The sequence below is a fragment of the Amphiprion ocellaris genome, chromosome 13 (assembly GCF_022539595.1).
Source record: "Amphiprion ocellaris isolate individual 3 ecotype Okinawa chromosome 13, ASM2253959v1, whole genome shotgun sequence".
Taxonomy (NCBI): Eukaryota; Metazoa; Chordata; class Actinopteri; family Pomacentridae; genus Amphiprion; species Amphiprion ocellaris.
The window spans coordinates 20,818,080-20,831,180 of record NC_072778.1 but is presented as its reverse complement, the minus strand read 5'-3'; the positions used below and the strand labels follow the sequence as shown (position 1 = coordinate 20,831,180).

The window sequence follows — 13,101 nt, the reverse complement described above, 5'->3', positions numbered from 1 at the left end:
ACATCCGGCCCGCGCGCCCCTCACAACTGGCCCACCCCCTAATGACCCCTTTCCAACCATCTAAAGCAGCCCTATTCAACTAGCGGCCCGCGGGCCACATGCGGCCCGAAAGCAACCCTCGAGATGGCCGAAAGCAACTGCCGAGTGATTGGGACTTGGGTCCGAGAAAAACAGAAAAACATCTTTTGGTAACACTGACAAGTTCTTGCAAAAATTCCAACATTATTGCCAACATTGAATGCAACACTTGCCGTAACCTAGCAACTAACCCACAATACCTTGCGTTGAGGAGACGCGTTTGAAAAGTTAACATTAGCAGTTCTATACAGGCGAAAATAGTAGCATGTCTTTTTCTATCCTGAAACGACAAATCGGCGAGGAAAACCGTCGGTTTAATCCTGCGTGGACTGACAAGTATTTATTTATTTATCACCAAGTCCGAACGCCAAACCAATGCGTTTACTCTGCAACAAGTGCGTTGCAGCGCTGAAAGATTATCGTGTCCGAAGACACCACACTGAAAAACATGCCGCGTTTCGGACAAACTTTCCCGAGGGATGTCATGAGAGAGCGGCTGTAATTCAAAGTTTGACTGCATCTTACAACCAGAGCTGTACTACAATGAAGCGGACCTGCACAGCTCAGGAAAGGGCCACGAAAAAGAGGCCGTTCACAGACTCAGAAACTGTGAAGGACTGCATGTTGGCTGTCGTGGATGAAGTTTTAACGGACGATAAAGTTAAGACGAGTGTGACATTGCTATCAAACAGGCCTGACACGTCAAACATTCTCGCCACAGATGTCTTCGAGACATGGTAAGTGCAACAAAGCAGCGTGCTGTAGCAGACACTAAAGGTAGTTTTATGTATTTATGTGACTATTTTCTGTTCACTTATTATAAGTTTAATATTTAAGAAATACATTTTGTTTTGACAGTTATTTCACTTAGTTGCACTTTATTATGCACTTTGATGTCAGCTTTATTTCGTTCCAAAGGGATAGTAACTATCACTGTGCCCACTATTTTTTTTTTTTTTTCTTTTTTGATTATATGCACTGAAGATGCGACTGTCTCAGATGAGACCAAATATGGACAGGGACAAACTCTGTTTTTTGTTATTTCAAAAGAAGAAAAATGTCTCAAGTTCTGAAAAGTTACTGTTAAGCAAGTTACTTTTTAATGCACTTTCAGGTGTAACCAAAACAAAAGATGGTGTTTCTAATCTGCACTTAGTTTTTGTGTTCATATGCACCTTAACATGTGCTTATATTTACCTATCAAAATGTGTTGAAGTTGTGTGTTTGAAATGTAAAATTTAAAGAAGCAGTATTTCAGCACAGGTTTAGTTTAAGTACTGCTCTTCTATTATGTTTATGTCCTGTTGGATGTGGCAGTACGTTAATAAACATCCAGTGTGTTTGTTATCTTATCTGTTTATGTTTATTTTAAATGGTTAACTTTGCTCAGTGTCTGCTAAAAACGTCCGGCCCAGCTCATGTTCTTAGTCTGAAAATCCGGCCCCAGTGAATTTTTAATTGAATAGCCCTGTCCTATATCCATTAACACTGACAGTGCAGCAGTTTTCCAAAACTTTTGTACATTTTCTGTCCCCCCCCCTACACACACACACACACACACACACACACACACACACACACACACACACACACACACACACACACACACACACACACACACACACACACACACACACACACACACACAAAACTGTCATTATAAAAAGATGGAAGGTTCAAAACGTTTGGGTGCAGCTGTGATTGGAACCTGATGCCTAAATCCTAAACTGAAAGGCTGAAAATAACTACACACATAGGCTAACTCAATACCATAAATACTACAAGGATTTAAACAGATTACCGGAGATTTGCGATTATAAAATGTGTGATGATGGGTTGCTTATGTAAGGCATTTTGTAGTTTAGGGAATGACTTAAGCCTGCCCTCTAGTGACCTAGATTCAAACGCACATCCTTGTGTTTTGTTTTTTTCTGGTCACAACCTCTTACTGATCCTAGCTGGTAAATTTTTGTACAGACTGTGATATGACAGAAGTGTGAATTTTGTATTTTTTGTGAGATGTAAGATGTATTAATATCATTCATAAACATCACTAGTGAGATTATTGTTTTGCCGAAAAAATATTTTTTTTACAGGGACATGCGGGCAATCCTGTTGTTCCCCATGCAACAGCAAATGTCCCACATTTTGCATCTGTAGGTTCAGCAGCTGCCCTCTTTTCTCCTCCTGCGCTTTTCCACACTTGTGTTTACCAGCGCAGGATCTCATGACAGTTACCATAGAAACCCCGAGCCTGGCACCAGCAGAGCCAAGAGCAGAGTTCATTTTTGATTGGTTTCCACATGCAAAGAAAACACAGATTGTCGTTCAAAGAAAAAAAAAACACTGATTACACAATTTACTTGAGAGTATCAAAAATGGTTTATTTCTTTATGTGTAATACACAAAACACTAGAAGATATAAAAGGATGATACAGATTTGTCCATTCTCATGAATTTGCATGATCACTTGCATACATGAAGAGCTGTAATGATGTAATAGTAAATAGTGACACTGATATAACATTACAGAATGACAATCATGACAATATTTACTTGCATCTGTATGTTTTTAAATGTGTGTTTCTACATATCTCCTTATGCCAGTGTCTCAGGCACTGATGCACACAAAGATTAGGATATTTTATTGTGGAATGTAATAATCACTATTCATTTGCATCCTACATCTCAGCAATAGCGGGCAGCATACAGGCTCGAACACGCGCCTCCCTCCATGCCAACTTGCAGTCAGAGATCCACTGGGAGATGAGGGATTGTTTAATGGTTGGATTCAGTCTGTCTCCTCTGTCTGCTGAGCGAACTCTCCTGCTCTCTGACCTGGACAAACTGTGTTTTGGGGAGATATTTGGAACTGAAGCGTTAGTGCTGGTGTGCAATTCAGGGCAGCTGCTCTTGCGTTGGCGTGAGAAGTCTGGACTTGAAGCATGGGGGATGCTGTGGGCTCTGGTGCGAACCTGGCCACCCCATGCACTCCCATGTTGCCTTACAAACCTTTCCTCAACAAACGCTTTCCTCACGCCTCCTGCAAGGGCAGAGAGGTTATTCTGGTGTCCGTAAAGATACTCCAGAGGGTCAGAGCTGCCAAACATAATCTCGCCATTCAGTTCTTTCCACTCTCCCTGCTGCAAATCAGTGGCATGTTCCTCCTCTTTTGGGTTGAATTCAAATGTGGTTAATGAGGTCCCACTAAGCCGTGACAGCCTCTGCCTCTGCTGTACGGCGTCCTGCTGCCCTGCGTGGAGGTTGTCAGGGGAAACATCCCTGGTTGGGAAAGTGGGGTGTGCCAGGTGGCAGATGGAGAGGAGGTAGTCCTCTGATGAGACAGCCTGGCCGTGAGCAGCAAAATGAAGTGTGTTGGCTTCATTCAGATCTCTCACCGTCTCCTCGGTGCCCTCTCTGATTGTGGGCAGCATGAGTCTCGTCTTGGCCAGCAGTCTGGACCGTGGTCGCATAGCTGAGATAAAGACAAGGAGGGAGAGGTCATATTTAGAGACAAAACAACATCTGTCAAATATTTGGGAGTGTAATGTCAGTATAAATGCCTCAGGAAAGTGATTTTCCCATTGATTTGTTTTGCCTTTTACAATAAATGTACAATTTTTCACCTTTTGAGAAAGTAGATGTTTGGATAGCAATGGCAAATAGTAATGATGCGAGTGTCTAAATTGAAGCAATCATCTGATTTGATCAGCTTTGTGCACTATCCCATCGTAACAGCTATTTCAAAGACTTAAAATTGATCTAAAAGCATATTCAGTCGCTATATTGTAGGACCAACAGGAGACCAAAAAATATTTTCTGAAGCACATTGCACAGCATCATGCTAATGCATTTTCCAGTGACATAATGTTACATACACATGATACATACAGTAATTGTGAGTCACTTGTTCAAAACAGAGGTATCTCCTGCCCATGACTGTTTACTGTATTTATTTTACAACTGATTTACCAGGAAGTCCCATTCAGATCATAAATCTAGTGTATCAATTAAATTAAACAAACATAGAAGCCTCTCCTCTTCCCCTTTCAGGCCCCATCCCCTGCGTCCTTTGGAGTGGCAGTGAACAACACAAACAGCCCCACCAAGGAGTAGCTAGACTCTACATAAATAGATGACTACTTTAAATACCAGTCCCAGTCATGTAAAGCCACAGAATGTGTCAGTCTGTATTTTTTTTATGCAACCCCATATTGTCATAACCCTGAGTGTAGCCCACAATGTATTTTTATCTCGACCTTGGTGCCAAAAATAGTCCAAGCCAAACCAAAATGCCAGCCTTTCCCTGTTTCTTCCAAGGTGTAACCATTGCTAAATTTAGACCACACCTTCGGTATACAACAGCTAAAAATGGTTCCATGGCAGCGGCTCTAGGCTGAGGCACAAAACAGGCACCCTGTGTATATTTTTCCCCTCATGCATTTTCAGTAATTATGTAAGGATTTTCTGCACAATTTGCCTTCACACTCACCTGCTTACAGATGGTCTTTGTTGCGTCTGCTGGATCTTTTCTTCCCTGTTCTGCTCTTGCAGATTCAGATATCAGTCTTCATCAGTTTGGTTCTGATATTTGTGATCCTGTGTTTCCATCCAGTGATGCTGCTTCTCCCTGATCGTGCTCTGTAGCTTCAGCTGTCTCTGACCAGAGGCAGAGGTAGAATGCAGATTTATCTTCTCCTCACATCCCTCCTCCTCCCTCGCTCTCCCTTGCTCCCTCTCTCCCTAGCTTACTTTTGGTTTGCCCTCCTTCCCTGGTTCTAAAAATAGACACACCATCCATTTCCTCAGCTCCAGCACTGTCTCTGGCTGACTGTATTGATGGAGGGAGAGAAAAGGAGGCAGAAAAACAGGGAATAGACAGAATGAGATGTGCACAAAGAAAGGGGGAATTATGAGAGAGAATAAGAATAAAGTGAACATAAGAAGGAAAACAAGCAGAGAAAGGATAAAAGATTCAGGTTTATTTTTTCACCTTTTTTTCAGAACATGACATTTCTAAAAATGACAAAGTGAACACAGTCAACTGCTGTCGTTCTGGTAAATTGGCCAAAATGAATGAGCCCTTGATAAAACACAAACATACATATTGTGGCGCTTTGAGCATGTTTGACTGTCTTGTGTGAAGCATATAATAAATATGATTCAGATAATCTAGTGTGCACGTGAAAACTCTGCACGTGTTTACTTTGTGTGTGTGTGTGTGTGTGTGTGTGTGTGTGTGTGTGTGTGTGTGTGTGGGAGTGTTTGTGTATTTGTACGTACAATGCAAACAACACAGAGCTCACAGGACCATTGATTTCCAGAACTCTTTCAGCTGAGGCTTCATATATGGCACATGAGTCACATGAGTCAACAATCCCCTTCGGAGATGAATTTATTAGTTGTCATTAAATCTGTAAATGGCTTTCCAACTGTTTGATGTTTGGCAGTGTTTTTCATTATCATGTAAGTGATGGGAGTGTGTGTTTATAAAGCTCAGTTGGGTGTGATCTCCAGCAAACCCTGCACTAACTGTATTTCTGGGTAAAAACATGTTTTGAAGCAATTATAAGATTCAGCTTGTTATTGTCATTGTAGAATACAATGAAATTCATTCTCTTCGCATATCCCAGCTTGTGAGGAAATCGAGGTCAGAGCACAGGGCCGGATTCTGGAGCAGAAACTTGTGATCACTCGGCCAAATCTTTAACCACCACTAAACAAATAAGATGAACCCATTGTACAGTGGTGGAAAAAAGTTTTTGGACACCCTTAGTATTTTACACAATCTCAACTATTATCATGAAATATTTGTGGAAAAATCCTTTTTGTGTTTCAAAAGGCGTGGCTGCATTAGACAGACACAAACAAATACAAATTATACTTTTTAAATTATTGTTTACAGGAAAAAAAACAAAACTAAATTCTTGACAGTTTACATATGTCAGTTCTCAACATCGTCAGTATCAAAGTCAACAAATAACAGAGAATGTGTTAAAAAACTGAACAATAAATAAATAAATCATCACATCATCAAATTAATATTTAGTAGTCCTGCCATTAGCACACAGTAGAGCTCTAATCCTGGTTGGCATGTTCCCCACAAGCCTTTCACACTGTTGAGGGGTAATCTTGTCTCATTCTTCTTGAATTACTGCTTTTAATTCTTCTAAATTCTTTGGTTTATGCTTTGAAACAGACCTTTTGATATTTCATCACAGATTTTCAAAGGGGCTCATGTCTGGGGATTGAGCTGACCACTCTAAGACCTGGATGCTGTGCTTCTGCAGCCAAGTTCTACTTGACCTGGATGTGTTCAAGGGGCATTATCTTGTTGAAACATCCAGTTTGACCTTGACGGAACAGTGCATGTGCAGAAGGAAGCATGTGGGTTTGGAGAATGGCACAATACTTCAATGTTCAATGTGCCATCACAGACAGTGAGATGACCAACATCAGCAGCACTCATGCATCCCCAAACCATGATACTGCCTCCACCATGCTTGACAGTAGGTACTGTACGTGTTGGAGATAATGCTTCGCCTGACCTTCTGCGTACCCTCACATTAGTAGGAGGAAGACAAAGCTGGAAACTAGACTCATCTGACCACAGAATCTTCTTCCAGTTCCTGGCTGTCCAGTTCTTGTGTGCTTGGGACCAACAACACCGGGTTAACCTCTGTCTCTCATTGATCAGAGGCTTCTTGACAGCCTTGTAGGACCTCAAGCCATGATCTAAAAGTCAGCCAGATACAGTGTGAGTGGAAAACTGGACACCAGTTTGTTTGACCACAGCTGCTGAAGGTCCTGTGATATTACTTGGCGATTTGCACTGCACATGCAGATCAGGATGCAGTTATTTCTTGCTGAAGAAACCCTCGGATGCCAAGATCTTGTTTGCCTTCCAAGCTGTCGGTTCGTCTGCATTTCTGCAGTTTATCCACCTGCTGAAGGACTGCAGCTGCACTTTCTGGCTATCTGGCAGCAGCTGTACCCTTCCTGGCTGACAATCTGTATCTTCAGGCATGTTTCCTGCATTAGGTTACTTGTTTTAGCCATTTTTGTCTCTGAAGAACTTTCAAATGTGCTGGCTTTATATAGACACGAAGCACGGAGACACAAACAATGTCTTCTAATAAAAAGTACAACTTTCATTGGCAGATCACTGGTACCAAAATTATCCAATGCTCAAAATTTCTTATGTATTTTTATGGAACCAATCAATTATAAATTTTTAAGGAATTTTTAGGATTTGTTTAGTATTTTGGCTGTGACTGGACTAAAAGAAGTTGCACTTGAAGGCCTAAGAGTCATTCTTAATGTAATAGTTCACAAATACATGGCGTGTCTGAAAACTTTCTTCCACCATTGTAAGGTTTTGGACAAGATCTAAAGAGAATTGCATTGACAAAAACATTGTATAGTTTGTGGTTTTGTGTTAAAACTAGCTGTTATTTGTTGCTTTCTTAAGGGATAAGCTAAAACTGGGGCAGCATGTTACAGGATGGAGGCAATGCTTTTTTTTTCTACTGCTCTGATTACTGCATGGGATGGAACTGATTTATTCAGAAGCTTATTGCTCTCACACTCACTTTCGATGTCACGTAACATTAGGAACAACCTTCTGGTAGGCAAAGGTTTAAAAGGTGCAAATCACAAGGTTCTGACCATGGCTATAATTCAGTTAGGGGTTTGTAAACAAATTACATTAATTCAGCATATTTGTGTGTCAAGATTTAATGTCGTAAGCCTAATCTCTGACCACTGGTATAAAAAATGGAATTTCTGATATGCAAATTTGACAAACAGCTTTTGTTGAGATGTTTGTGAGGTTACAGTCAGTCAAATTTAAGACATTTGTGTAACTTTTTAAATTAAAAGTTTGGTGGAGCACATGTCATAACGACAAGTCAGTAGACATTTGTGTAGTTCAAGATGTGTCAAGATGTAAAGGATGAGTTTTCTGAGTTTGTCACTTCATAGAAAATTAAAGCTCAAAAAAAGGCAAATATACAAAACTAGACTTCAAAATAATGACAGGATGAGCAGCGTTCTCTGATCTGAAGTGCTAAGGGAGCTTTAATAATGCTATAACAAACTGAGCATAAAAGGAAATGTATCCTCATTAGTTGGCATGAACTCCTGACGATGGCACCAGATCTTGGTGGAATGAGAAGATGAAAGCTGCATTGACCAGCAGTGGATTGTCCGTAAATCCCAGCTGTGTCCAGTGAAAGTTTGTAGAACTACTTGGTGTAAAGTGCAGAGGTGGATGTTGGTGGTGATCCTCACCTCCCCACCACAATCAATCCGCTGCTTCCTGATTTCATCATCCACCCATTATCTATAGACTGCTTAATCCTCATTAGGGTTTTGAGGGGTGCTGGAGTCTATCCCAGCTGACACAGGACCAAGGTAGGAGACACCCTGGACAAGTCGCCAGTCTATCACAGGGCTACATATACAGACAAACAATCACACTTGCATTCACACTTATGGACAGTTTAGAGGTACCAATAAACCTCAGCATGTTTTTGGACAGTGGGAGGAAGTCAGAGTACCTGGAGAAAACCTACGCACCCCAACGGGGATCTTCTAGCTTCAAGGCTAAAATGCTAACCACCAAGCCACTGTGCAGCCCTGATTTTATCATTCTTAGGAAATTTAATTGAGAAAATCAAGTTGTTCTGCAAATTCTGGCATCCAGAGAAGATGTATTTGCTAGATGAGGAGATAGCAAACTGTAAGCTGTTGTAGTAACTTGTGATTTTAAATTACATTTACTTCAGCTACTCCCTGGAATGATTTTTTATTCAAGTATTATGAGACAAATACAGATACTACCAGTGTATTTCAGGATATTTTTGATATCACACTCATTATCAATACTTTTTGTGATGCATATACTTGTGTAGGGTTACAGGATCATTGCTCAGAGGGTTTATGCCGAGCATCGTTATCAGACCCTTCACAATCTGTCCCTGTGTCTGGAGAAAAGACTCCACCTCCTTTGGAGTGGTTACATGTGTGCATATGTCTGTTAAAGCAGCAGGTCCCCTGATCAGTCAGATGAGTTATGCCTTTTTTGCATCCAGACTATAAAAAGATTCCTGGCTTTTTTATGGCGCTCTAATGGACTAGTCACAAGAAACTAAATCTGCCTTAAAGACACACACACACACACACACACACACACACACACACACACACACACACACACACACACACACACACACAGACCGGCATGTGACTTGTTTCGGTTGTATTCCACAGACAGACCGTCAGTCTCCACACTGACCTGCATTCATGATGTACATCCTGCTAATGACACACAGCAGGCTCGACATCAGCCAGGCTGTAGTTACAAAAGAGATCGCATGATGTAAATGTAAGAGAGAAACCAGAAATGGCTTGCTGGTATTTGGATTTTTTTGCTCTATGTATGTTTACAGGAAGGCTGCTCTCTTATCCACAGGCTTAATATTCATAAATGAATGATGTGTTTGGGATGTGTAGACTTAATAAAGACAGACAGTTAGTCACTACATTGTCATATTCTTGGCATTCAAACTGAGAAAATGCAAACCCATGGAAACATACAGTAAGTAAAATGCAATGCACTGCTTCTTCACCTTTAGGTGTACATATGCTGTCAAATGATGCGCTAAAAAGTCAAAAAAATGACATGAATCAACTTTGTGTATCTTTTGCGCTCATAAACAAGCACTGTATACACTGCATATACTGAATATGAATGTATTCCTGTCAGTCTTTGTTGTGTATACTGACTGTTAAAGTCCTGCCCACTGCAGCATATGGATCTGTAAGAACAAAAAAACAAACACAAGTACCTTGTAATGCGTTCCAATGTCAACCTTTTGACAAGCACAGGCGGTTCACTGGTGATGTAGTCCCACTTTTGTGCTCACTACTTTACTGTCATGGCTTATTGGGACACTTAATGAAACTGAGCCATCATTAATTCCAACTGTGCTCTCACTGCTGTGACAGTCAAAGTCAGGGTGTCCCGGTTACGAGTGTCACAGTGACACTGTAACTGAAGCTGCTGAGTGTTATTATTATACACCTAAGCTCTTCCGACTGCGACTTGTCAGATACAATGTTTTTGATCCATCTTACATCTTGGATTCATTTTGCGGTGATAATTTTGGATAGTAAATGTATATCACAGATAATGTCAGCTTTGTGTTAAATAACTGAAACAAAAAATAAAATAATTTCAGAAAAGACACTTTTTAAACGCAAAGGAAAAATGAGGGTTAAACACTTCTACTGAGTTCTTCTGAATGCATCTCTTCTCTCGTTTTCACCCACTTATAGGTTTAATAAGAATTTGATTGATATAGGAGGATGCTTATGCTTTCCGGCTGATGAAAGCCTTAGTGTGCACTGAGAATAGAGAGAGATGAGCACTGAAGGACGGATAAATGGAAAGGCTCTGGTTGTTGAGCCTTTTTATCACTGCGCTTCGAGTTGCCGGAGGAATTCTCAGAAATGGTGGGCGTCCTCTGAAGGCCAGAGATGGGAGTTTCCTTAGAAAGATGTTTATTTCCAAGAACAAGCGTGTTTTGACATGTTTGGGGGAAATATTCAATTACGGGCAGTGGGAAAAATAACAAGCACATGGCATCATCCGGTACATGGGCGAATACATCTGTGAAGCTTATAATGTAATCAAATTCATAATCTGGCAATAATTGAAGGGAAACTGAACTGCAGGAGGGGTTTTGTGAAGTAGTTAGTTTGAATCAAGAGTCAATAATAATTAGAAGAATTTGAATTGTGATTTTCTCGACCTCTCGTGTAAAGATATCAGTACTTGTTTATAACATTTGTATATAGACAAATCAAATATAATATGCATAAATATAAAATATATAACTTTTATAACGTTGTTGTCTTGTGCAAAGTGGATAGTCAAACTGAATAAAAGCACAAATACATTTAAATACATGATTTCTGTATCATTTAGTTTTTTTTTTTTTTTTTTTTTACTTTATTATTAGCACTACAAATAATAAAGGGCAGATTATGAATCAGCACCATGGAGCAAATCCGTGGCTATACAGTATGTCTTGAAAAGGTATGAAATTTAAAAGCAAAGCCTCCAGGAAGAGTAACCACAGTTAAACAGTCCAGTGTCTAATGGTGATCTAAATTCAACTTCAAAATAATAACAATAATAATTTGACAACATTGCTGAAGGGCCTAATGGTGGCCACATGGGGGTTTAAGCCACTGACCTTCTGATCAGTAGTCTAGAGACTTAACCATTGCACCACTGCTTCCACGTTACATTCATTGTGAATATGTGTTGCTACAATTCAGCCAGTCATATTGTGTTTCTGTATGGTGTTTCAAATTTGTGCTCCATGTGCCCCCTTTTAACTTTGAGCACCTGCCCCTCCAAAGGTCTCTGCACGGCCCTGTTCTGGAGTGCTGTTGGTATATTTCATGACACTGTTGAATATCTCAATACCTACAAGTGCAGTGCAGGGCCTTTCATGTTTTTATGTGAAAAAAGATCACCAACATAGGTTGGACATGCATGGAAAGCAGGGGGTTTTCATTTACTTTCATCTACAGCCTAACCCATAGATGCCATAAAATCCTTCACAGTGGTCCTTTAACTTAATCTTTTTTTTGTTTGTTTGTGTTTTACTTGTTCGGACACTTCTTAAGCATTAGGTGTAATTAAAAATAAAATGATAAAATTCTTGGGAAATCAATGAAATGGTTTTAATGTATAGAGTATGTTTATCAAACACATGTGTAGTGAATTGCTGTGTCTAAAAAGTCCTCTGTTAAGCAACATGTTTTTCAGCCATTTCCTTTTGGTGGACATGGTTTAAGCTGTTGAAACAAATTGGTTGTGTTTCTCTTCAGAGCTGCAACTTTTTTCTTGCAGTACTTGCACGTAGTTTTGCTCTGTATCATGTTTACTGAGGTCAGCTGTGCCTACAGGGCTGGCATATCATCTTTTCTCTTTACCAGCTCTTCTCTCATCTTCACCTGCTTCAGTTGAGCTACATCACTTAAAACTGCTATCTGTCTAGTAGCAGGGATTCTGCCAGCTGCGTATCTGTTTGGGTGTGTGCACATAAAGGTTTTGGCCACTCACTAACTGCCAGCGATTGCTGTTTGTTACTGAGTGTACCGAGTGTGGGTCAGTTACAAGGTCATAGTTTGAATTTGTTCAATTAATTGAGCAATCCTATTCAGAAAACCAATACTTCTTACAGTGAGTCTTCAGAATGTTCCTAAGAATGACACAAGTGTGAGATCATTAAAGACAACAACAAAAAACAAAGGAACATGAACAAAAAGCAACGCTTGAGACTCCAGCCCTGTGTCAAAAGAAAAAGCAAACATGGCAAACCCTACTTCAAATAAATCAAACAAAAGGAAAAAAACAAAACACATCTATGAACCTTTGTGACTCTGTGGACTGACAGTATCTTTTTAGCACTGTTAATCATCACCCTCAAAACAGATCTCACACACATTTTTCTACCGGTGTGTTTCTGTTTTCTGAGAGAAGCTACTTTGCTTTGAACAATGAACCCTTTCCAAAGTGGTCTTTTCATTTCTGAATCATGATCAGAATGAATCATGATCCGACGGTTTATTAATGTTAATAAATTACCAAGCTGAGCACTTGACTCAAAGGTTATCGACTGTTGATTAACAGCTCCTACTTTTTTACAAATAGTCCTCTCTGTTTTGCAAATATTTCACCCCTTCACACGTGGAAGCATCACCTGAGCTTATCAGGGTACAAACGCTAGACTTTAATATTTACTTTCCTGGTAGTATTCGGTGACACACTTTGTATTTAGTTTGTCTGACAGGGACAAATGGAGACTGACAGTTATGATTATAGTTTTAATCAAGTTTTAATTTGCTGCATGTTGCTCGTGCTCAAGCATTCATGAGTAAATCTAATATTCTGTTGACAGACATGATGGCTGTTATGAGACACGTCGACACTTTACAGGATTG

At 40.1% G+C, this 13,101-nt stretch overlaps 1 protein-coding gene across 1 annotated transcript; it reads right to left on the bottom strand.

The window, feature by feature from the left end:
- Positions 1–2,436: 2,436 nt before the first annotated feature.
- si:dkeyp-72g9.4 (uncharacterized) lies at positions 2,437–4,764 on the bottom strand. Its single transcript, XM_023271718.3, has 2 exons — positions 4,571–4,764; positions 2,437–3,553 (listed from the first exon to the last, which is right to left on the bottom strand). The coding sequence occupies exon 2, from the start codon at positions 3,549–3,551 to the stop codon at positions 2,760–2,762; it is 792 nt and encodes a 263-aa protein (XP_023127486.1). The 5' UTR covers positions 3,552–3,553; positions 4,571–4,764; the 3' UTR covers positions 2,437–2,759.
- Between the last annotated feature and the right edge of the window lie 8,337 nt (positions 4,765–13,101).